General features: G+C 45.2%; 1 protein-coding gene across 1 annotated transcript in view; it reads right to left on the reverse strand.

Moving 5' to 3' along the window:
* LOC124798943 (probable beta-hexosaminidase fdl) overlaps positions 1-27,758 on the reverse strand; it is a 134,229-nt gene that overhangs the window by 44,378 nt on the left and 62,093 nt on the right. The window contains exon 5 of the mRNA XM_047262477.1: positions 21,432-21,697. Coding sequence (XP_047118433.1) covers positions 21,432-21,697 — 266 coding nt within the window. The remainder of the gene's footprint in view (positions 1-21,431; positions 21,698-27,758) is intronic.

Here is a 27,758-nt window from a genome sequence, read left to right on the forward strand (position 1 = left end):
TGAAACAGACGTAAAATCAAAGTACTCTTTGTTCTCATCGAAATAACAAGAATGAACGGTGATCAGAATAGGGCAGTACGAGCTCCGAAAAAGACCCTAAAGAAAAATCAGCACATATACGAAGGAAACAGAAGCCCAATAACGTTCCAGCAATGCCCGGCATTGGGATGGAAACTCACGCGGACCATTCTTCAATCGCAACAACCAAACGTGGCGAGCCCCTTGAGCCGTCGACAGCAAGAAAGTAAGCACCAATCACTGCAACAAACAACACGCCAGGTGACAACACAGGAACAGGTGTGACTGTAGCATGTAAACAAGAAAGTAAAGAAGGAGATTGTGCAGAAACATCTTTCAGTGTCACCACACGATGAAGTATTAACATCCACAAGGCTATAAAATCTCGAAGTGTTGAGAAGGCAGCGAGAGTTTAGACCAAGCAAATCTAAACACAGTACTTCGGAAAAATAGAGATGCGGGAAGAATATTAAGACGACGAAAAAGAAGAAATGGAAAATGAACCGCCTGGAAACGCATCTGGACAAGACAATTAAGTAGGGGAATACGGACATGGAAACTGACAAATAGCTTGCAATAGACAACAGGAAGGTGTTTGCTCTACTCACGCTAAATATGTGAGGAATAACAAGTGAAAAAAGATGATTCTGGGGAATTTCTTAAAAACTAACAACGTGGACATTGCCTTACTTCAGGAAGCAGCTTGCGAAGAGATGAACCTGCAACAGCGATACAACGTATACAACAATGTCAGCTCTAGCGGTAGGGGTTGCTGCATTTCAATCACAATGGGACTGGAATTAGAGAACTTAGAAAAGCAACCGAATGGACGCTTTATCAAAGCCGAACTAAGTAAAATAATATTAAAGCGTTATGATCCATCAGGAAAATTTAAGATTATTAGTAAAGAAACGTTTAGTGAAACTATCCCGCACTTTTGAGAGCCGGAAAGGGTACCATAATAACTGGGAGGGGGGGATTTTAATTGTGATGTAAGATCGGCAGACAGGATCAACCCTTAATTTTGGCCCATTAACTAACATGATTGGAGGACAAACTGATAGGCGTCATTGACTGACTAGTCATCACACGATCCCACTATACGTGCCTATCTCCACCATCAGCCTCGAGACTGGACAGATTTTGTACTACAGAATAGACGTACAGGACTATGAAGTACTCCCCATCAGCTTCTCTCATCACCATGCAGTTGTTAAAATTAAAGGTTTACCTCGGCCCAAAGTGCTGGGAGAAGGATACTGAAAGTGAAACTGCAACCTATTCAACGCTGAATGGGCAAAAACCCAATTCTGCGAATTTTATCGAACATGCGTTCATCGGAAGCGACACTTTAGTAGCGTTCTTGAATGGTGGAATAAACTGGTTTAACCTAGAATTTGTAAACTGTTCAGAAATGAAGTGTATAAGATCAGTGACACTAAGAGGAAAAACATCGACCTCTTATGTTATTGTTCGAGGACTCCAAGAAGAAGCAGATAACGGAGAAGGCCGATCTCGCTACTTTAAGACATGAAGAAGATCCTCTAACTACGATAAAAAGAACGTTAAGGCAAAATTATTGCTTGCAAACGTAAGGGATACATTCCAGACGAACAATGGAGCATCTAACACCTCAGTAGAGAATGGAAATGGTGCAGACAGATTTATTGGAAGATGGGAACGACACCGTTAGTGTGGAAGACATTAAGGAACATTTCCGGATCCTACCAAGACAAAGTTCGTTACAACACTGTACGACTTCCCTAACCAATAAAAATTAGTATGTTGATAGAGCCCAAAACCAAAGAAGAAATTGAAGTTATTATGAAGCACTTGCCACTAAATATATTAAGAACATGAACCGGAGATTATAGTCCTTGTTTCATCGAAACAAATAAGCATAAATGATTCTAGGCAAACAACTTTGTCATGCGCCGACTCAAAAATAATGGCACGCGTAATAGCCGCAAGACTAAGACTTCCAGAGTTAATGGAGCCTGGCCAAACGTATGGTCTTCCCAACAGGAAGATCATTAATGGAGTCTGATCTGAGAGAGGCGAACTACTACTCATGGGTGAACTAAACCACAATAGGATTGTTGAACATCGCCCTAGAAAATGCCATTGACAAAGTCAGTCACCAGTATCTAAGGAATGTCTTAACACTAACTTCACACAGGCCACAACAGATCTGCTAGTACGAGACCGGAATCCAATAGTCGGAATAAATATTGGTGCACAAAGGTTTGCCGTTAACGCTTATGCCGTCGATGTAAGAATTATACTCACACAGCATCAAGACATTGGGAAGATAAGAGGTAATTGATTCCTATGAGGAAGCAGCAGGAGCAACATTAAACAACAAAAGACGACACCTTTGGCTGAATAAATTTTCACAACACACGCCACATCCCTTCACAGAGTGCGACAAAATGAAGTGCTCGGCGTTAAACTGAAGGAGAACATGAACAAATTTGTTGAGGGTAATTCCAAATCAATGGTTGAGAGCGTGAGAGTCGCCTTAATAACGAACCGAACTAAGAATTTCAATCTTGTTGAAAGGATACAATTTGACAATATGCTGGCTTTTTCAAAAATGTGATATACCCTTAGCGCGACAACATATTCCTCAAGTAAAGAAGTATGTAGGATGGGTCATTTGGAAATTGATGTTACTCCGTGTTGCTAGCGACCAATTAATAAAACCGTCAAATGATGGTGGATCAAGCTTAATAGATTGTGGGGAAAAAATGCACAGCCTCAGAGTTACTTCGCTTATAAAATCCTTGAAACAACCAGTAAATCAGTCTGATTGACTGAAGGCCGCATGAGGAATTACCAAAATTGCAGAAGTCAACGACGGACACCCACGTATATTACACGCAATCTTAGAAAAACTCCCAAACGAAAGGACCCTCACCACGAGAAAGATTATGAGAAAACTACAAAAGGAAACAATTCATACACCTGTCAGCCAAATGAAACAAAGATCTGAATTGGAAGCTAGTGTGATCTAATTTTTCGGGTGTGTCAAAGTTCAATGCAACGATCTGTTTCCGACAGCATCACGGCGAAACCACCTGAAACTAACGGGGTAACCCTTACTGTGAACATTGTGGCTTGCCTGACACAGCGCTGCAGCGAACAGTGTGCTGTTCACGTATCCCACGCTTATGGAAGGGATTAAATTTAAATGTTCAATGTGGTTAACGACAACGGCTGAAATTAATACAAAGAAGATTATGTACATGGATTTCAAAACGTTCGCTGCTTCAAAAACGAAGAACAATCACGTGGCAAATACCAGATGGTTATAATTAACCTTTCTTCCTTTAACATGTTATAAAACCGAAACTAATTACCGTGCGAGTACCAAACTTGGTCGCATTAATGTCTGGAGTATGGGGTACGTGATTTCCATGCATCACAGCGACACCGTCCAATTCCAACTATGGCCACCAGGTGCCGTGATCAGTCATCGTGATTCATAGCCTCACACACTTGACCAGTCGCAGTGCCCTTGTTGACGCCTCAACATGAGCTTGGACAAAAGAAGCAGGCCGTTATTGGTAAGGCTCTATTATCAAAACAACAGTAGTGCTGCAGCTGCACTTCGAGAATATTACTGGCTAATAGGATTACGCCGGAAGGGTCCTCTTTCTCCTCCTGCTGTGCGGAGAATGATGAAGTTCGAATCAACTGGAGAACTGGGCGCCGCTCCGGGAAGAGGCAGACGACCGGTTGGACGACAGGTGGTTCATCAAAGCGCTGTTGCTATGGTAGACAACGCTGCTCGCAATTCCCGATCGTCAGGCAGTGCGCATGCTGTGTCACTATAGTTGAACATCCTTTGATCCACTGTACGGGAGGTGCTTCGAAACATTCTCAAATGGCATCCGTACAAGATCCATATGGTACAGCAGCTTGCACCACAGGACGCACAACGATGTGTTGACTTCGCTCTCCACTTTCTCGAAAAAATTAAAGTTGACGAGGACTGGCCCTGGACCATTCTATGGACAGACGAATCTCATTTTTCTCCGACAGGTCAGGTGAACACACACAACCGCTGAGCGTGGGAATCTTCACCTCCAGTCACTGTGCATGTAGGTCCTCTGTATGGTGAACATGTCAGCGTATGGTTTAGCTTCACGGCTATGTTCATCATTGGCCCATTCTGTTTTGAACAGGTTGGTGTTCAAGGACCGAAGACTTGCAGTGTGACTGGCTAGCGTTACTGCGATATGCTTCGCCGGAATGTCATACATGCCATACAGGAGAGATACACATTGAAGATGGGGCCCCACCTCACATCGCTCGTGAAGTTCACCTGCTTCTTCGAAACACATTTGGAAACGATCAAATTATCAGCTGATCGTTTCCAAATGCTTGGCCGGCACGATCACCTGATCTCACTGCCTGTGATTTTGGTTGTTGGGCTACCTGAAGGACAGCGTTTCCCAGGGGAACATTCACATAGGCCCTGATCTGATGCTTAACATATTAAGAGAGGTAGCCAGCATACCTACGGACAAGATTCGTTCTGCAGTGCAGAATGCAATCCTGCGCTTTCACATTCTTCTGTTCACTGACGGCCGCCATACTGAGCCCCTTTTGTATCAATAATGGCTCCGGTATGTAATGGTATGATATACCGTTGCAGCACATTAAGTGTTTCAACTGAATTTATTCTGCGTTATCTCTCTCCTCCATGTCCCTGACATTACTGCTCCCAAGTTTGGCACTCTTACGGTAATTACTTTCCGCGTTATAACATGTTAAATAGGGGCAGTTTAATTACAACCACCCAGTACATTCCTATGCAAACAACAGCAACGATGGAGGTGAATCTGTAACTGAACTCAACCTATCAACCTATACTTGCACCAAGAAAGGGGCACAATGCCAAACAAATGGAAAAATGAAAAATTTGGTCCATCCATACACTTTTTATAATAAACGTTGTTTAAAAAGGAGAACACCAAACAAATACTTTTCAGTGGAAGTCTCGAGTTTACGTCGAAGTGTAGCTTATTTCCATTATTTCAAATGCACTCAGGATATAATTTTAATTATTCTAAAATGCTACAAATTAAAATTAACATACCCTTGAGGAGGTGGTAATGGTTTGTTCAGGAAACAGAAGTTTTTAGTTAAATTTAAAGAAGAAAAATTTGGTTACTAAAAAAACGAAGAAGAAAGAAGGTACCTGCGCAGTCAGCGCAAGCAGACTGCGTTCTGTCTTCACGTTCGTATCGTCGTAACCGACATTCTACAAGTGAAATTGCTGTATGGACACGTCCCGAAAGCCAATTAAGAAACAAAAACATTCATCGAGCTATCTCTTATCTGAGCAGATACTTAATTTGATCGTATCTTTATTAGTTCAGTGTCATTCATTTCGGAAACGTACGTTTCGTGTTATTTATTTGAAACATCGTCAATGGTCTGGAATGAAGCAGAGTTACAATTTCGTTTTGCTTTTCGATCTAAAGGCAGTTCGTTTGAAAAGATAGTCAACTCTGATTTTTACTTACAACATTCCTGTTTGATTTCCGCTTATATGTGGACATCGTGTCAGCACACACACACACACACACACACACACACACACACACACACACACACACACACACATTTTTCTTGAATTCTTGAGTTTTCCACTGATGTCGGCCTAATTTCGCGCTGGTCTGCAGCAGTACACATTTCTCGATGTAAAAAATTCCGAAATACGAACAAATATTGCACCGCTAGTGTTCCCATTCCCCAAGCCATACGTATGGAGGACTTAAATTATATTCTGTCTTTTTTACGTCAAGAAATGTGTAGCGCTGGAAACTACAGTGAAATCAAGACGAAAACTACTGCCCATCTCTGGAGTACACGGAAAATGGGTATGCAGACGACATTTCCATATGTAACTGCAAACCAGTAAAATAGGCTGAAAGTAAAAAAATCATACTTCAATATCTTTAGAAACGAATTTTTTTTTGTTAGACCTGTGCATAAGTTGGTAGCGTTTTTGTTTTGCATGTTGGCATTCCGATTTGTTATGGGTATCTTTATCGATTGTCATTTTTTATTTATAGTTCACTACTGTTATTTCAGCTTACATATTGTCAATTGGAGACGTCTTGCAGAAGCAGTCAAAGAAAGAAGATCAGGAAGACTGCGAGAAGTGATGCTACTCTACGATAACACACGCCCGCCTTCTGCTAGACTGACAAAAAACACTATATAGGAGTTTGAGGGGGAATTCATTCCGCACCCCCTTAATCACCTGGTTTTGCGACCTCGGGTTTTGACCTTTTCCCTTCTCTATCTAACAACCTTCAAGGAATTCCCTTTCCCGATGAAAATGTGCTCCGAACATGAATCTACGAGTTATTCGCATCTAAATCTACATGATTACTTTGCAATTCACATTTAAGTGCCTGGCAGAGGGTTCATCGAACCACAATCATACTATCTACCTACCATTCCACTCCCTAACAGCGCGCGGGAAAAACAAACACCTAAACCTTTTTGTTCGAGCTCTGATTTCTCTTATTTTGATGATCATTCCTACCTGTGTAAGTTGGGCTCAACAAAATATTTTCGCATTCGGAAGAGAAAGTTGGTGACTGAAACTTCGTAAGTAGATCTCGCCGCGACGAAAAACGTCTTTGCTTTAATGACTTCCATCCCAACTCGCGTATCATATCTGCCACACACTCTCCCCCATTACGTGATAATGCAAAACGAGCTGCTTTTTTGCACACTTTCGATGTCGTCCGTCAATTCCACCTGGTAAGGATCCCACACCGCGCAGCAATATTCTAACAGAGGACGAACGAGTGTAGTGTAAGCTGTCTCTTTAGTGGACTTGTTGCATCTTCTAAGTGTCCTGCCAATGAAACGCAACCTTTGGCTCTCCTTCCCCACAATATTATCTATGTGGTCTTTCCAACTGAAGTTGTTCGTAATTTTAACACCCAGGTACTTAGATGAATTGACAACCTTGAGAATTGTACTATTATTCAAGTAATCGAATTCCAATGGATTTCTTTTTGAACTCATGTGCATCACCTCACACTTTTCGTTATTTAGCGTCAACTGCCACCTGCCACACCATTCAGCAATCTTTTCTAAATCGCTTTGCAACTGATATTGGTCTTCGGATGACCTTACTCTAAACCACGTAATTTCTACAATCGCGTAATCGAGAAGTTACCCCAGCGTTGGCAGACTGTTGCAGATAGTGAACGAGAATATATTATTCCTGACTAAAGCCTCGTATGCATCTCTGTTGGGTTTATGAAACTTTTGGAAAAACGCAACGAACTTACGCAAAAACCCTGTAGATACAGAAACAAAGTATAAATGTGGTTCAGTCCAGACAACTGGTGATAATTTGAGTAAAACTAAACGCATATGGTAAAATAAATACGCATATTTTAATAATTGCGGAGACATGTGAAACAGTTTAAATAATTTTATAGCAATGCGGACACTGTAGCCGGCCAAATTGTTTTGCACGAGTTGTTTCCCAGGTGGTTACTGTGCTGCGCCTGTAGGCATAGCCCTAAGTGGGGGGCCACGGGTGTTTTCTCCGCGGAGCGTCTGCCGCTTGGCCGGATTACCCTGTGTACAAACCCCACCTCCACCCCCGCGCTGGGCGTGGTCGGGGACGGGCGCCACGGCGATGTTTCATTATTGAAAAGCTAGCGTTGATTTACTGCCCTTCGCCTTAACTCCATTGTCCCCCGTTTTAATGTGATTGCCAACGGTTTGACGCAAAAAAATGGTCGTTATCGATTTCCTTTAATGCGGCCCATGGCCCCTACCTTCGGCGAGCGCCTGCTCGCTGCCCGGCGCACAACGCCCGCTGCGGGCGAAGCAAACTTCATTACGAGCGAATCCCGTAGCGAAGGAACATCTGCGGCGATTTATTCCGCCATCGCCAAAGTTTATTTGCGGGCGCGGTTTTGCCGCTCGTTCTTCGCATTATTTCACAATTCGCCACCGCAGTCGAGACTATCAAATCCCCGACGTAAATTTTTCGGCCCTGCGATAGCAATAAGGGTCGGCCAGCAGCGTTGCTGTTTTAGGCGGGAGGCAGTGCGCCGCATCCTCCCCGTTGACGGGTTGCACGGACAGGTAGGCATGGAGTATTAAGCATCAAGGGAAAATATTACTAGTAGCAGAAGGCCAACACACGTTGTGCGCTCACGACACATCTATAGAAGAATTTAGAGATTAAAACGCGTCACTCGTAACTTACGAAAATACCTGAAGGACATTCATTCAGTAACGGTTCCTGTTTCGAAAAATAAGAAATCTCAATGGAACTCAAACCATTCAACTCGCCAGTAAGACTGTCACAATAACGAAATCGAATGAAACGGCCCTGCCAATGAAAACCGCGTAAGTTAATGAGAACTAATTATTCATTCAAAATTAACATTTAGGGACCACGTTAGATGCATTTGCAAAAAGTTCTTAATTTCTACTGATGCTCCTTTATCTGTCAAACTATATGATTACACACAAACCAAAATCAGTTATACTTCTGATATACAACACCAAGTACAAAACTAGTGCACGAAGACTTACATCTTCGCCCCTTCGCATCATCAGAGCCGAATATAACCCTACAAAAAATTTCCCCTACAATCCTGAATCTGACAAACAAAGCGAGTCAAAACAGACAAATCATTTAGCAGCAGCGTATGTCAGACTCCAGGAACAAAACTTGGGCTGTCACTCAAGGTCTCCATACTGCTCAGCAATATACACGATAACCGTACTCTTACCTTATGATTGATAAAAATAAGGTAGGTTCTTCACTTCACAAGCATACTATATTTCTTGTGGGAGACTTCTCTTGCGACATATTTTAGCAGTAACTAACTGAACAGATACAAGCATCCAAATTTTAACGAAAGCAAAATCCCAAGACTGGCGATCTTTTACAGAAGTTCGAAATTCAGCGCGGCCTTCAGTGCGAGAGGCTTTTAGTATTTTCCACAACGAAACTGTCTCGAAACCTGGCAGAAAATCCTTAGAGATTCTAATCTAATGTAATGTATATTGACGATAAGACACAATCAGTGCCTTCTCCGCACGATAGCTATCGAAATACTCTCGGTGAGAATGCTGCTAGCCGGCCGTTGTGACCGAGCGGTTCTAGGCGCTTCAGTCGGGAACCGCGCTGCTGCTACGGTCGCAAGTTCGAGTCCTGCCTCGGGCATGGATGTGTGTGAGGTCACTAGGTTAGTTAGGTTTAAGTGGTTCTAAGTTCTAGGGGACTGATGACCTCCGATGTTAAGTCCCATAGCGCTTAGAGCCATTTGAACCATTTTTAAAGTGCTGCTAAAGCAGAATTACTAAACACAGCCTTCAGAAATTTCTTCACCAGAGAAGACGAAGTAAATATTCCAGAATGCGAATCAAGAACATCTGCCGAGTAACTTAGAAGCAGATATTCTCGGATTAGTGTAGCAACTTAAATCAATAAAACCAAGTATGCCGGTCACGACTGTAAACCAGTTAGGTTCCTTACAAAGTATGATGATGCAATAGCTCCATACTTAATCATATACAACCGCTCGCTGGATGAAATATCCGTACCCGAAGACTGGGCAGTTGCGAATGTCACACCAATATTCAAAAAAGGCGGTAGGACTAATCCACTTTAGTACAGGCCCTTATCATTATCGTCCACATGCAGCAGAAATTTTGGAACGTATACATATCAAAAAAGTTTTGCATCAACCTGGTTTCCAGAACTCTGGAAGATAGACGTTGACTGCGGATATTGTATCACAGTGTCCCTTTGACCGTTCAGATCTGTCACTAATGCCGCCCAAAGATGTAAACAAACATGCATGAGCAGCACCTTTTAGACGGAGGGGGTCGGACAGCCAATCCAGTTCCAGTCATTCCACCAGGAAGGAGATACACAACTCGGGTTGTCTGTAGTTCAATCAAGCCTAAACGGTCAATACCGCGTTTCGATCGCGTCCGCATTGTTACTCTGTGCCGGGAAGGGCTCTCAACAAGCGAAGTGTCCAGGCGTTCCGGAGTGAACCAAAGCTATGTCGTTCGGGCGTGGAGGAGATAGACAGGAACTGTCGATGCCATGCCTCGCTCAGCCCGCACAAGGGCTACTGCTGCAGTGGATGACCGCCATCTACTGATTATGGCGGTGAGAAAACCTAACAGCAACGCCACCATGTTGAATAATGCTTTTCGTGCAGCCACAGGACGTCGTGTTACGACTCAAACTGTGCGCAATAGACTGCAGAATGCGTAACTTCACTCCCGACGTCCATGGCGAGGTCCAGCTTTGCAACCACGACACCATGCAGCGCGGTACAGATGGGCCCCAACAACATGTCGAATAAACCACTGAGGATTAGAATCACGTTCTCTTCACCGATGAGTGTCGCGTATGCCTTCAACCAGACATTGGTCGGAGACGGGTTTAGAGGCAACCCGGTCAGGCTGAACGTCTTAGACACACTGCCCAGCGAGTGCAGCAAGGTGGAGGTTCCCTGCTGTGTTGGGGTGGCATTATGTGGGGCCGAAGTACGCCGCTGGTGGTGGTGATGGAGGGTGCCGTAATGGCTGTACGATATGTGAATGCCATCCTCCGACCGATAGTGCAACCATATCGGCAGCATATCGGCGAGGCCTCCTTCTTCATGGACGACAATCCGCGCCCCCATCTTGCACATCTTGTGAATGACTTCCTTCAGGATAACAACATCGCTCGACCAGTGTGTCCAGCATGTTCTTCAGACATGAACCGTATCGAACATGCCTGGGATGGATTGAAAAGGGCTATTTATGGACGACGTAGCCCACCAACCACTGTGAGGGATCTACACCGAATCGCTGTTGAGTGGGACAATCTGGACCAACAGTGCCTTGATGAACTTGTGGGTAGTATGCCACGACGAATACAGGCATGCATCAATGCAAGAGAACATGCTACTGGATATTAGAGGTACCGATGTGTACAGTCGTCTGGACGACCACCTCTGAATGTTTTCGCTGCATGGTGGAACAACATGCAATGTGTTGTTTGCATGAGCAATAATCAGGTTGGAAATGATGGTTATGTTGATCTCTATTGCAATTTTCTGTACAGGTTCCGGAACTCTCGGAACTGAGATGATGCAAAATTTTTTTGATGTGTGTATATTGTGTTCGAACATTATGAGTTAACTCTAAGAGAACTGTCTATTGACACAGAGTCAACACCGATTAAGGAAACGCTGTTCTTGATAAACTTAACTATTTTTTTACTCACAAAGTGTAGAGTGCCATTGACAAGAGATTTCAAATTGATTCCGTATTTCTAGATTTCCAGAAGGCTTGACAGTTATGTGACTGGATTCGTGATTTCCTGTCAGGGGTAAAGGTTCATAGTAATTAATGGAAAGTCATTTAGTAAAACAAGAGAGATTTCTGGCGTTTTACAAGGTAGTGTTTTAGGACCTCTGCTGTTCCTTATCAATACTGACGATTTAGGAGACAATCCGAGCAGCAGTCTTAGGTTGTTTGCAGATGATGCTGTCGTTTGTCGCCTAGTAAAGTCACCAGAAGATCAAAACTGATTGCAATGCGATTTAGAAAAGACATTCGTATGGCGCGAAAATTGACAATTGACCCTAGATCATGAACGGTGGGAGGTAGTTTACGTGAGTGCTGTAAGGAACCCATGAACATCGGTTACACTATAAATCAATTCAATACAAGGTCCGCAAATTCAACGAAGTACCTAGGACTTATAATTACGAGCAACTTAAATGTAAACACAGAAAACATTGTGGGGAAGAGGAATCAACGACTGCTTTCTATTGGCAGAACAGTTAGAAGATGCAACAGATCTACTGAAGAGACTGCCTACACTACGCTTTTCCATTCTCTATTTGAGTACTACTGCGCAGTGTGGGATCCTTACCAGATAGGATTAACAGAGTATATCGAGAAAGTTCAAAGAAGAGCAGAAAATTTTGTAGTATCAAGAAGTTTGGGGAGAGAATTTCACGGACACTATACAGGATTTGAGGAGGAAATCATTCAAACAAAGGCGTTTCTCATTACCATCGCATGTTCTACAGAAATTTCGCCACCTACTTTCTCCTCCTAAAGCGAAAATATGTTGTTGATGCCGACTTACATAGAGAGAAAACATCATCATGATAAAATAAGGGGAATCAGAACTCGACTGGAAAGATATAGCTTTTAGTTTTTTTTTCTTCTGTGAGCTGTTGGACTGTGGAGAATTAGTGTGAAGGTGGTTCTATGAACCCTCTGCCAGGCAATTAAGTGTGATTTGCAGAGTACCCTTGTAGACGTAAATTTAGACACTGATTGCCGTCGCCCTAGTTGGCTCGTCAGAGCACTGCAGTGGAACAAGTGACGCGCTCTTCCAGCTCTGCCAAATTGTGTGCAGCGCAGTAACCTCTGACCTTACAGGGCTGATAATGCCACACCCGTGTCAATCCCAGCACCCCGCTCTCATCGTATGTGTTTTCAAGCGTTCTCAGGGGGCTATCGCTCGTTTGGACCCGCACGTTGACTCTAAACTGAATTTAGTTTACATTTGAGCTCCGGAAAAAAACAAAAAAAAACAGAACCGACCTGAGAATACTTAATAAACATAACGATCACACCATCTATGCCTAAGTTTAATTCTTGCGTACCCACACTAGTTCATTAATGCCACTTAACGTCCTGGATTCCAAGAAGCGATGAAAATCCTCAAAATACTTCACGAACACTAATCCGCTTGTGCATCTTCTCTCTAAAAGTCCGTAATATTGTTAAACTGTTAACGCATTGCAAAGTGTGTAAATCAGTGTGATGAAAATTAGTTTCATAACACAAGCCGCTGTATTCTCCCTCCGTTTCTACGGCTATTCCTGTACACCAAAAGCCATCGTACGGTATCCAACGGAAATGAAATGGAGAAAGAATGATTTTAGATCATATATTGTTTATGTTCATGAATAGTGAGCGAGGAAAATACGAGGGTGAGTCAAATGAAAACCTTAAATTTGTAATAACAAATCGAAATTTCGCGCCGTTATCCTGTAAGTTGGTAAGCGAGCTACAAACAGCGTGCGGAATGGCCTGTAGGTGGCAGCATAGTGCAGATGCACACATACCGTCGCAGTATCAGTATAAAGATGGCCACCCCACTAGCGACTTGCACCAGGGAAGAACAGCGTTCTGTTATCGTTTTTTTTGCGTAGTGAAGGTGTGAAACCTATTGAAATTCTTCAACGAATGAAGGTTCAGTACGGTGATGAATGTTTGTGACAGCAGCAAGTCTACGAATGGAGTAGGAAGTTCGCAAATGGTGGGACTTCAGTGGAAGATGCTCCTCGTCCACGTCAGGCACAATGAGTTGTGACTCCACAGAACATTGCAGCAGTTGAAGTCATAGTGAAGGAAATCCGCCGAGTGACACTGAATGACATTGCAGCATGAACACTGAAGATGAAGAGGTACGCCACACGGTGCACGAGTGGTTGCGTGGACTACAAAAAGAATTTCTGCACAATAAATAATATTTAAGGTTTTCATTTGACTCACCCTCGTATTGTGAATATTAGCCAGTTTTACTTTTACTTATAGCCTTGCCGTCATTAGGTTGAGACACATTCAAATGACAGAAGTCATGGTATACTACCTAATATCGTGTCGAAACTCCTCTGGCCCGGTATACTGCAGCAGTTCGACGTGGTTTGGACTCAACAAGTCTGCCTCTATAGCCGCCATTATTTGCGGAAGCGTTGCCGGTGGAGGATTTTGCGAACGACTGACCCCTCTATTACGTTCCATAGATATTCGATGGGATTCATGTCGGGCGATCTGAGAGATCAAATCATTTATTCGATTTGTCCGGAATGTCCTTCAGACCAATCGTGAACAACTGTGCCCTGGTGACATGGCGCATTGACACGCATATCGTCGTGAAGTCCATAAATGGTTGTGAATGGTCTCCAAATAGCCTACAGACAAGAGTATCCAAACCCACTGCATGTAAACAGACCACATCATTAAGGAGACAGCAGCAGCTTGCCCAGTCCCTCGTTGACAACATGGGTTCATGGCTGCGTGAGATCTGTGCCACACGCAAACCCTACTATCAACTCTTCTCAACCGAACTCCGACATACTGAGCAGGTCACGGTTTTCCAATCGTCTAGGGTCCAATTGATATGGTCACGAGCCCAGGAGAGGTGCTGAAGGCATATCATGCTGTTAGCAAAGGCACTCTTGTCAGTCGCCTGCTGTCTTAGTCCATTAATGTCAAAAATTTCGCCGCACTGTCCTAACGGATACTTTCGTCGTACGTCCCACATTGATTTCTGCGATTATTTCACGCAATGGTGCTTGTCTATTAGCACTGACAACTATGCAAACGCCGCTGTTCTCGTTTGTTACGTGGAGGCCGTCGCTCACTGCCTTTTACCGTGGCGAGAGGTAATGCCTGAAATTTGGTATTCTCGGCACTGCGGATCTTTGAATATTGAACTCCCTACGATTTTCAAGGTCGAATGTCCCATGCGTCTAGCTCCAACTACCATTGTGTGTTCAAAGTCAGTTATTTCCCGTCGTGCGGCCATAATCACGTCGGAAACCTTTTCACCTCTATCACCTGAGTACAAATGACAGCTCCGCCAATGCACTGCCCTTTTATACCTTGTGTACGCGATACTATCTGTATATGTGGGTATCTCTATCCCATCACTTGTCACCTCAGCGTATGTTGGAGGAAATAATACTGAACTCTTAATGAAAAGACTCTCCGATACACTAATTTCATAATGGCAGATACTGACATAACAATGCAGAACACTTAATGCCCTCGTGTTTTTAAGTCCGTCCACAAGAGCCATGGTTATACAGTGTTCACTACAGATAATGGATGATCCATACAGTGAAGTGTCAATCCTAGAAAATTGTATCAAGATGCAGGAAAACCTGCAGAGGATCGACACTGTGCAGTGAGCGGCAGCTGAAAGCCAAAATAAATTATCCTATTGCGCACAAATAGGCGGAAAGACACTGTATGATAACACGAGAGAAGATCACAAAGCAGTCACATCCATTAAATACCTGGGAATACGCGAACGGAGCTACACTACTGGCCATTAAAATTGCTACACCAAGAAGAAATGCAGATGATAAACGGGTAATACTAGAACTGACATGTGATTACATTTTCATGCAACTTGAGTGCATAGATCCTGAAAAATCAGTAAAACAACCACCTCTGGCTGTAATAACGGCCTTGATACACCTGGGTATTGAGTCAAACAGAGTTTGGATAGCGTGTACAGGTACAGCTGCCCATGCAGCTTCAACACAATACCACAGTTCATCAAGAGTAGTGACTGGGGCATTGTGATGAGCCTGTTGCACGGCCACCATTGACCAGACGTTTTCAATTGGTGAGAGATCTGGAGAATGTGCTGGCCAGGGCAGCAGTCGAACATTTTCTGTATCCAGAAAGGCCCGTACAGGACTTGCAACATGCGGTCGAGCATTGTCCTGCAGAAATGTAGGTTTTCACAGGGCTATAATGACGGGTAGAGCCACGGGTCGTAGCACATCTGAAATGTAGCGCCCACTGTTCAAAGTACCGTCAATGCGAACAAGAGGTGACCGAGACGTGTAACCAATGGCATCCCATACCATCACGCCGGGTGATACGCCAATATGGCGATGACGAATACACGCTTCCAATGTGCGTTCACGGCGATGTGGCCAAACACGGATGCGACGATCATGATGCTGTAAACAGAACCTGGATTCATCTGAAGAAATGACGTTCTGGCATTCGTGCACACAGGTTAGTCATTGAGTGCACCATCGCAGTCGCTCCTGTCTGTGACGCAGCGTCAAGGGTAACAGCAGCCATGGTCTCCGAGCTGATAGTCCATGCTGTTGCAAACGTCGTCGAACTGCTCGTGCAGATGGTGGTTGTTTTCCAAACGTTCCCATCTGTTGACTCGGGGATCGAGACGTGGCTGCACGATCCGTTACAGCCATGCGGATAAGATGGCTGTCATCTCGACTGCGAGGCTGTTGGGATCCAGCACGGCGTTCCGTATTACCCTCCTGAAGCAACCGATTCCATATTCTGCAAACAGTCACTGGATCTCGACCAACGCGAGCAGCAACGTCGCGATACGATAAACCACAATCGCGATAGGCTACAATCCGACCCTTATGAAAGTCGGTAACGTGATGGTATGCATTTCTTCTCCTTACACGAGGCAACACAACGTTTCACCAGGCAACGCCGGTGAACTGCTGTTTGTATGAGAAATCTGTTGGAAACTTTTCTAATGCCAGCACGTTGTAGGTATCACGCCACCGGCGCCAACCTTGTGTGAATGCTCTGAAAAGCTGACCATTTGCAAATCACACCATCATCTTCCTGTCGGTTAATTTCGCGTCGGTAGCACGTCATCTTCGTGGTGTAGCAATTTTAATGGCCAATAGCGTATTTTAAATGGAACGACGACACCAGGCTAATGGGAGAAACTTGAGTAGTCAGACATTCATTGGAAGAAGCGTAGTTCACCCACAAGTGAGGTAGCTCGTTTGATTGACACTTTAATACTGAAGGGTCTGAGAACCTTGAAAGATAGGACTGATAGATGAAATACAGAAGATCCAAAGAAGATCAGAGCGTTTCGTGACAGGTTTTATTTAGTAAGCGGGAAAGCGTCACAGATGCTCATCCAACTCCAGTAGCAGGCGATTTAAACGACGGTTGTGTGTCAAGACGATTTATTGTTGAGATTCCGGGAACGTAAGTCTAGAAAAACCAACCAACGGATGGCATCCTCATACGCATAGTTCGCGAAAAAGATTAGAGATAGCAGAGTTGAGACGGAGGCCCACCAATAATAGAACTTTTCTTTCCTGTTCCAGTCGTGAACAGTACGAGTGAAGTGAGTAATCAACAATCTGAGAGCGGCCCTGTGGTAGTATTCAACATTATAGCTTCACCAGGCTTATGAGGAACTATTTCTCCTGGAATGGCACGACGCCATCCCACCCACACTCTCCCGCCACTCATCCCATTCCAACAGAAGAATCAAATAACATCGACGTCTACTTGACTGCTCTGCAGTTCACACTTAAGTGAGTGGCAGAGTTTGTAAGTAGGCTGTCTAGTTTTTTTATTGGTAACGCCACGTAGCGCTCTTTATGAAAATCACTGGCTGTGCTGTGTGCAGTCTGTGGCTGGTTTGCATTGTTGTAATTTTCGCCATTGAAGTGTTGGACAGTTGGCTGTGAACAGCGCGTAGCGTTGCGCAGTGGGAGGTGAGCCGCCAGCAGTGGTGGATGTGGGGAGAGAGATGGCGGAGTTTTGAAATTTGTAAGACTAGATGTCATGAACTGCTATGTATATTATGAGTTTTCAACACTATTAAGGTAAATACATTGTTTGTTCTCTATTAAAATCTTTCATTTGCTAACTATGCCTATCAGCAGTTAATGCATTCCGTAGTTTGAATCTTTTATTTAGCTGGCAGTAGTGGCGCTCGCTGTATCGCAGTAGTTCGAGTAACTAAGATTTTTGTGAGGTAAGTGATTTGTGAAAGGTATAGGTTAATGTTAGTCAGGGCCATTCTTTTGTAGGGATTATTGAAAGTCAGATTGCGTTGCGCTAAAAATATTGTGTCAGTTTAAGCACAGTCTTGTATAATTGTTCAAAGGGGACGTTTCAAGTTCTTCCCAGCGCCTTAGGACTATTTCTCTACCGTTCCAGTCAATGAGAGCACATGAGAAGAGTGAACACTTAAATTTTTATGTGCAAGCTCTGATGATAGTTTCTTCCCGTGTAGGATGGAAACAAAATGTTTTTGCATTCGGAGTAGAAAGAAACTTGGGTTATTTGATCTCTTACAGCATGCTAGGCGGCATTTTATGCAGATCTGATGGCAGAGGACAGTGCAGATTTAAGCACTATCAGAGTACACTGTTCAGCACTGTTCAACACGGGGCTGGACAGCAGACCATCTCTACGTATTCCCATCTTGATCCAACGACGTGGTCATTCGACTACACCGAGCGACGTGACGCAGTCGTTATCACATTGGACTCGCATTCGGGAGGACAACGGTTCAAACCCGCGTTCGGCCATCCTGATTTAGGTTTTCCGTGATTTCCCTAAATCGCTTTGTAATATATTGATTATTCCTTGCTACTGTAGTGTTATCTTGAAGCTGTGCGAAAGGAGGACAGGCCCTCCAAGGTGCGGAAGAAGAGACTATGCTGAGGGTCAGGCGAAATTAGGAGAGATTGTTATATGAAGTAAACCGTAAGGGGAGAGCTTTTCGAAAATGCCGACTCCCCAGACGCGGTCCCAGGGCGCTAGTTACTCTTCAATGAATTTACATGTAAATTGACATGTCGTCTAGACGTTGTGGTAGGTTGCCACCGTAGAACTTTGTAACCAACAGGCACATACTAGCGTATATAGCCAGCTTAATACCAGCCCTGAGAACATCTGCGTCAGTAGGCTCGCAAGTGTTAGAAAGAGCGAAAACGCCAAAAACTGTTGACCTAGCAGTCCCTACTTCGGGGAACCCGAGGGGGCATGCTAAATGACGTAAAGCAATAATGTTGCAAGCCTTATTTAGTTGAGCAGTTGCGTTTAGCTTTCAGCTGAACAATGTTGATACCAAATACGGACTTAGTGCAACTGCATCAACATCCTCGCCTTAGGAGCAGCAGAGGGGACCTAACTACACCGTTATTGGCAGGCACCTGCAAGAGACGTATGGGATTGGATGGGTGGCTGTAAGTGGGAAAAGCAGTGCCCCCACGCGACTCTTTAAAACCCTTAGATTCCGCATTTTGGCGGAGCTCTCAGTCAGACGATCTGGGCTCCGAATCCGCGTCCATAGACTCCAGCCTCGGTGCAGCTCCGCGTAAGTCTGCTCTCTTGGAGTGCCTCAGTGAACAGTGTCACATTCATTATGTTTTGTTTTGCAACTAAGTTGTTGCCTTGAGATGCTGCTAGTGTTTGCCACTGTGGTTAGCAACCACTCCTGGGACTTCTGCACTGGCTTCTGTTGTGTTATTCATGCTTTTTCTAACCCTAGAACTAGCCTCCAGTGTATTAGTTAGGCCTGTCTGGAATAAACAACTATTTCAAAACCCTTTTCGTCCAAGAGTCTCCACAACGAGTTCCTTACCAAGTCTCACCACCTGCATTTCTAGTAAATGCCTGTACCAGAGTTGGCTCAGATAGAAGGAAATGCCTTCACTGTGAATTGTCCTTCTGCCCTCTGCTCTGTACCGCTCGGAAGCGCAGACTGACCAGCAATCCCTTCTCTCCCTCTCCCACCTATGTCAGGATACGACAGCTTCAGGCAAATTCCGGGACGATTCCTTTGAAAGGGCACCGCCGACTTGCTTGTCCATCCTTCCCTAATCCGATGGGACTGATGATCCTGCTGTTTGGTCCCTCCCACAAACAACGGAAAAGTGTCGTCTGGTCGGATAAATCATGTTACTTGTTGCACCAGATAGAGGGTCGTGCCCAGATACGCCATCATCCAAGCGAACAGCTGCTTGAAGCACGCATCGTGGCAGAAAAACTGGACTTTTGGTGTAGCATTGTCCCTTTGAGGGTACTCACCAGGCTTTCCGCGAGACCACTAACAGAAGGCGGCATGACAGCTGTCGACTATATGAACATTATTGAGAATCACCTGCAGCCGTTAAAGCTTTGCGTCTTCCCTAACGGCGATGGCATCCTGCAGCAGGGTAACTAACGTAAGGACAAAATGGTGACACGGTGGTTCACGGGGAAGTGATTGTGAACTCTCGTTGATATCTGGGTCACCAAATTCGTCTGATCTGAACATGTGCCCACAAACCACAAGAGCGCAATTTACAGTGCTTGGTGATTTGTGCATAGATATATCTGATGATTCAAGCCTCCAGAAACCTATTGAGGACTCCTCGAATCCGTGCCCCGCAGAATCTCTGCTGCATTGTAGTCCAAAGGTGGAGCAACAGGCTATTAAGCAGAACCAAGAAGTTATGTTTTTGATTCCGAGTGTACACACTCAGTGAAACCTGAGGACAATGTAAAACAAGAGATAAAAATGGAGGGACTCTCCTGCCTGGGCCCTTTAGGTACACACACACACACACACACACACACACACACACACACACACACACCTATCAATGCACGAGTCAGGGCATTACAGACATTTCTCTAGTAACCACAACATAAATTCCAAAAACCATCTAAGCCAGGGGCGGGCAAACGTTGCTCGCGGCTCATGAGCGCACAGCGCTGCACGTGTGCTGCTCGTATGCAATCGTCGACCGGGGCAGTGGCGACAGCCGGCAGGTTGCGGCAGTGTAGTGCCAGGCTAAGTCGTGGACGCTGATGCGAAGCGACCACTACGTAGTGAAAGTTGTATTTCAAGAACCGGAAAATGCGGAGTGAAACAAGGAAACGGAGAAGTGGAGATTTGCTATCTTTTAAAAAGTAATGGGAGAATCATTTTTTTTGGCGCGAAAACGTGATAATTCGAAATTTTTAATATGTGGCAGCATTCTCGCTGGTCAGCGGAAGTTCAGTATTGAAGGCCATTACAACAAATTTCACAAGGACGAGTACAATTTATTGTCGGATTCTGAGCGGATGGGGAAATTGACTGAGCTTAAGAAGAGCGATCTGACGATATTTGATGAATCTGTCCTAGTTACTGTTTTCACGAGAGATCTGCGACTTTCTTTCGTCATGTCTCTCATCTAACTGATTTAACATTTTATGGAGCACTGTTTTCTATTTTTCAGGACGATAACAATAATAGCCCAGCGGTACGTACAAGTTATAAAATTGCGCTTAATATCGCGAGAGCTGGAAAACCATTTGCTGAATTAATAAGCCTCGGTTAAGAGCAAACGTAAGTGATGAACATTTACGTAACTGTTTGCGCTTGTCTGTACGTAGAAATTTTGTACCAGATATTAAACGTATTGTAAACTCCACCTGTGATAATTAAATAAAACGTACCGTAGCTAATAGGTACTCTTTCAAACCATGATTTCTTTCAAGCACTCCTACTAACCTTATTCCTTCATTCAATAAAGCAAGCTAGGAAACAAAACGCATTACAGAGGAAGGAGCGGACAGAAGGTATGGTGGGGATGGGAGATAAGCGGGTGGCCAGCTTGCCCCTGTGTGCACGCGGAACACCTGTTAACTGCACGCGTGCAAGTGCACCGCACATGTGCAGGATTCCTGCCCGCCCCTGATCTAAGCGCAATAAATGCTGTCAGTGTTGGGTTCTATGATGTCCGCTACGCCACGGGCCATAGCTGCGCGCGGGCAGCAGCGGCCGCAGGAGGCAGACGTACCTCGTCGCCGCCCAGATGCGCGACGTCGGAGGCGCCGGAGGCTTGCCGCAGCTCCTGGTAGAGCGTCCGCAGCGTGCCGAACGCCGCCTCGTCCGCCGGCGGCAGCTGACCGCAGGGAGGCTGGCCACACAGCTCCCACCAGGGAGGCGGCTCCTCCCCGCCGTGCTGCGCTCGCCTCTCTCGCCGATCCTCCAGGCGGTACTGCAGCCCGTTCTCGTTCTCATTCTGGCGATGCTGCTGCACCAGGGGAGCATTCGCGGCAGACCCTGAGCAAAATAATAACCACTGTAGCACTTGCTGCTAAGCGAGCTACACTGCTCATCAGATTTGAACGACCAATAAAGTTCCTGAATTTACTGCCCTCCAGGAAGCGTGTGCCGCGCAAATTATTCTCGGGACTGAGACCTGGCTGAACCTTGAGATAGGAAGCTCGGAAATATTCAGTGAGCGTTGGAATGTGTATCGGAAAGGCAGATTAGACACCGTAGGAGGTGGCGTCTTCATTGCAGTTGACAAAAATATTTTGTCTACCGAGAGTGTGATTGTGAAGTTATCTGGACACGTTTAACAGGGCTAGGGGAAATAAAGTTAATTGTGGGGTCTCATTACCGGCCACCAGGTTCCACCGTGGCAGTTCTAGAATCATTCAAAGGGAGTCTACATTCTGTATCGCAGAAGTACCCGGATCATGCTATATTAGTCGGAGGCGACTTTAACCTACCTAGTATAGACTGGGATGTCTATCGATTCATTACAGGTGGTACAGACAAGCCGTCGTGTGAATTACTATTGAACACATTATCCGAAAACTGTCTTGAGCAGCTAAATCGACAGCCAACGCGTAATGGAAATATTTTAGATCTGGTAGCCACGAACAGACCAGAACTCATCGACGGTGTCAGTGTTGAGACACGGATTAGTGATCATGGTGTTGTCATTACGACTATGGTTACGAAAGTCGTAAAGTCGGTCAAGAAGGCTAGGAGAGTGTTCTTACTAGAAAGAGAAGATAAGCAGTTGTTAGCATCCCACTTAGTAAATGATTCTACTTCATTGACTTTCGGTACGATGGATGTAGAACAATTATGGACAAATTTTGAACACATTGTAAATCACGCACTGGACAAGTATGTGCCGAAAAAGTGGGTTACGGACGGAAAAGACCCACCGTGGTTTAACAGCGCAATTCGGAGAATGCTCAGGAAGCAGGAACTCGGGTGGGAGCCTCTAGAGGAAAGGAGGCGTTCTTTTCGGGAATCGCTACTGAGGAAATTTAGAGAACCAGCATTTGAGGCTGACTGCAGTACAGTACAGTTTTACAGCCGCCAACTTACATTTCGCGGAAAGACCACAAAGATAAGAGATTAGGGCTCGTACAGAGGCTTATAGGCAGTCTCTTTTCCCTCGTTCTGTTTGGGAGTGGAACAGGGAGAGAAGATGCTAGTTGTTGTACGAGGTACCCTCCGCCACGCACCGTATGGTGGAATGCGGAGTATGTATGTATATGTAGACCACATTTTCTAACCCGACGCACAAGCTTGAAATTTGGCTCAAAGGTGCCTACAATATTCCTCTGTGATCGTGCAAAACTGTACCGCCATGTTGCATCCCCCTCGGGCACGTGCTTCAAACAGCAAGGCGCCGACATTTGCGGAAAAAAAAGAAAAAGCCAAAGTTCCGAAGTCACGTGACGTGGAAAGAGGATTGATGATGTCACATTGGCTCCATATTTCACCACAATTCTGCCCAACGCAACCGTGGACGTGTCACCTGATGGAAGGTCGTCACAGTCCCCTTTTACGCTTCCGCAATGGGGGTCAGAATCACGACGCCCAGTGTTCGAACGAAGAAAAATCTCAGACACCACCGCTCAGAATCTGAAATAAAAGGCCTGAGTGGGTGTCAAACAGCGTCAATAAAATCATCTCTTTCCTTGCCACGTTGTTTCCCACACATTTGGTGGTCGAAAATATTAGTTCGCAGTGCGATGAAGAACTGGACATTCTTGACATCGCAATTTTTTCTCTGGTGTACAAGTTGGTACGACGAGGGCCTATTTAAAACCACTTAACGATATTTGAACGTGATTGGAGCAGCAAAGGTTTCTTATCCTTTCTCAGAGCTCCTGTTTCACACTCTCCTGTATATGATCATGGAGAAGTGCGACATTGTCACATGCGAGGTTAAAACAAAGAGTCCCTCTAAGACCCCCATTTCGGCAAAACCCTTGGTGCCCATTTCGGCAAAACCCTTGGTGACTCCAGCCCACATTTATTGGGAATTTTAAAAATGTACGTTTGCAGAGAAAACTTACAAAGGAGTCTGAGGCACCTACAGGTAGGCAACACACTGAGGCCAGTTGCCTGTTTGCAGCCACCTAGGAGACCTTCGCAGGGTCGCTCTGTAAGGGAAAGTTTTCAAATGTGGGCGAGTGCCACAAAGGGTTCTCCAGAAATGGTGTGGGGGCGATGGATCTTTGAGGATCTCGATGCCAATTTTGTTCACGCATGTGTTAATGTCACACACCTCCGTCATCATGCCACAAGAGGTCGTGAAATTGGAGCAGTGGAAAAGTAAGTACCATTTGCTCTTTCGGATCACGTTCACATTACGACGAATGATTTCAAACGGTTCCTAGGGGGTCCCACCCTGTACACCCGAGCAAAAATCGGGGTCGCATTGGAGTCCAGAAGGCGTGAGATCACGTTCAATGTAGTTTCATTCCCGTGATGTCCGTCGAGAAGGGCTGTATCTCCCAGGTCAAAACCGCCAAAGGTTGTCAAGAACGTCGTACTTTTGTTCATCGTGCTGCAAACTGCCGCCTTCGACACCGAAATATGCGGTACTCAACGTACCGAGGAAAGGAGTGGCTTCATTGACGCCCTTCATGCAACCCTATGTGGTCTTTTCGTTTAGATTCTGAGCGGTGGTGTACCCCGCGATTTTCACGCTGGGCGTCGCGGTTCTGCCTTCCATCGCAGCGGCATCAAAAGAAGGGGTTAAATATGGGTCAAAGGTCCTGTGACCACCTCATGGTGTGATTCTTACGCTGTTGCGTTGGACTGGACTGTGGCGAAATGTGGTACCAATGTGACATCATTAACCCACTTTACACGTCACATGAACTTCTGATATCTGGACTTTATCCGCACGTTTCGGAACCTTAGTGTTTGAAGCTGCGTCGGGTCCGAGGGTAACGTCGCAGGGTGCACCCTTATGCGCCATTACGGAGGAAGGCCGTAGGCACCTTTGAGCCAAATTTCAAACCTAAATGATGGAACGGAAGCCAGTTACAGGGTTTCGAAAAGTAATCCTTTAATTGTGCTGCACAGTATATATCCGTAGCACAAAAGCTTCAATATTGATCTCTCTGCTCTTAACGAGAATGCAGTTAAGATTCCAGAGAAATTTCTGACTGCATGCACAAATAGTTACCCTACGACTTATCTTGGAAGATGGGGAAACTATAACAGAAGTCAGGAAGCGATTACAAGACAAGGAATTTTATTAAATGAATGATCATCCCTAGATTCATATGGGTAGCACTAGTATCTGCATCTGGATGACATTTCCAACGTAGCATAGATCTATTTTATACTTACCTAAATTAAGACCCTTACCCGGCCGCAGTTTGTCCGCATGTTCGGGCTAATCTGAGGAGTTACTGCAGGGATTTCAAAAAAATGGTTCAAATGGCTCTGAGCACTATGGGACCCAACATCTGAGGTCATCAGTCCCCTAGAACTTAGAACTACTTAAACCTAACTAACCTAAGGACATCACACACATCCATGCCCGAGGCAGGATTCGAACCTGCGACCGTACGGTCGCGCGGATCCAAACTGTAGCGCCTAGAACCGCTCGGCCACACCGGCCGGCCTGCAGGGATTTCTGTATGGTTTTCACTAATAGATTCATGAGGAACGTTTGTGTATGTAATTTGTAAGTATTTCAAACTACGGAAAACTCAACTCCCTACCGCTGTGAAAACTAAACCATTACCATCTAGTGGTGAAAGTCAGAACTCTAGAATCACTCCGTGAGTTGTTGCTATCATGAAGCTCACATGAGCCATCAACTGCCTAAATGACCTACGATGCATGACTTATCTGATATTGAGCTAATAAGAACCAGTTTTTTGGTACATAGTTAATGATTAATGTAATATTCGTTTACCTTATGATGCCCTCTGAATTTTAATAGTGACTATTCAGTGGCCCTAAACGAAATCACCGCTGTGTCAGATAAGCTGCCCGATCATACGTCTTTCGTGCTGCTTTGTGAAACCAGAGCTGATCGCTAGTAAATTATATACACTAATCTTCCTTGTGAATAATTATAAGTAAACTTGTACCAAAATCCCAACAGTAGTTCTTGAAATTTGCTTACTTGTAAAGTCGACGCCTGCTAAATCGAACCTAGATCAGTCGAATTTCTCGATTAATCACACTAATTGTCCTGTGTCAGGACAACTCGACAAATCTAAGAAATCTTTTGTATCTTTGCACTCTCGCCAAAGAGAAGCGACTGTCATGACAAACTGCCAACAGTGTTATTCGAAGTTTGCGACTATCTTACACTCGGTTATTCGAATTCTTCCGTCAATTGTTTCGACGCTCATCTTTTCGCGACATTCGTTTCTTTAATCAAAAATTAAAAATGCCGCTAAACGTCGCGCATGCTCTCCGCAGTCGTAAACTATGCTGTCTGCGTAACAGATTTCTGAACGCTGTCAGCACATCTTCAAAAGGAATTCTATCATCGACTGGGAGTCGTGTGACAGTGCACACAAAGCAGCCTAATATATAGAAGGAGGAGTTCATGGGCTATGCGAAGGTTAGGGCCTCTCTGAGTTAGGGTACTATCATAAATTTTTTGTACTCTGTCTTAAAAAGCGTAGAATTTGATCGGCAGTTCTTACGCCGTCCCCTGGAATTTTAACACACACACAGCCAGCCACACACACACACACACAGCCAGCCACACACACACACACACAGCCAGCCACACACACACACACACACACACACACACACACACACACACAGCCAGCCACACACACACACACACACACACACACACACACACACACACACACACACACAGCCAGCCAGCCCCACACACACACACACACACACAGCCAGCCACACACACACACACACACAGCCAGCCAGCCCCACACACACACACACACAGCCAGCCAGCCCCACACACACACACAGCCAGCCACACACACACACACACACACAGCCAGCCCCACACACACACACACACAGCTAGCCACACACACACACACACAGCTAGCCACACACACACACACACATACACACACACACACACACACACACACACACAGCCAGCCAGCCCCACACACACACACACACCCACACACACACACACACACACACACACACACAGCCAGCCAGCCCCACACACACACACACACACACAGCCAGCCAGCCCCACACACACACACACACACAGCTAGCCACACACACACACAGCTAGCCACACACACACACACAGCTAGCCACACACACACACACAGCTAGCCACACACACACACACAGCTAGCCACACACACACACACAGCTAGCCACACACACACACACACACACACACACACACACACACACACACACACACACAGCCAGCCAGCCAGCCACACACACACACACACACACACACACACACACACACACACACACAGTATCAAACAGAGCCACCTACACGTTTAACGATTCGTCGCATTCGAGACAAAGTTAAAGCCGAAGGCTGTGCTAAACATTTACACAAACAACGATCTGGACGATCTGTAATAGTAACAAGTCTAGCTAACTCCCGTCGTGTGTTACAACAATTCACTCGCTCACCACAGAAGTCTGAGACAGTGTGCCCGTGAAACTGGTGAGAGTCGCTCAAGTGTTTGGCGAATTTTGAAGACAGCAAAGTGGAAGTGCTGCATCCCACGATTGCTACACGCAATGAACGAGGACGACCCACATCGTAGAATGGAGTACTGCGAGTGGTTTCCTAACATGGTGCGCAAGGATGGAGAGTTTGCAGAGATGATTGTGTGGTGATTGTGTGGTCTTATGAGGCACAGTTCAAACTCAGTGGTACAGTAAATCGCCACAATTGCATCTACTGGGCCGCCGAAAATCCGAACGTCCATGTAGACAAAGCCGTGAATTTTCCAGGAGTAAATATGTGGTGTGGGTTGTCTCGCCGCGGCTTGATTGGGCCATTCTTCTTTAACGGCACAGTTACCGGTGAGGTGTACCTTCAGAAGCTTCAGACATCCATTTTACCTGCTATTCGAGACTT

Source organism: Schistocerca piceifrons, chromosome 5 (genome assembly GCF_021461385.2).
Source record: "Schistocerca piceifrons isolate TAMUIC-IGC-003096 chromosome 5, iqSchPice1.1, whole genome shotgun sequence".
Taxonomy (NCBI): Eukaryota; Metazoa; Arthropoda; class Insecta; order Orthoptera; family Acrididae; genus Schistocerca; species Schistocerca piceifrons.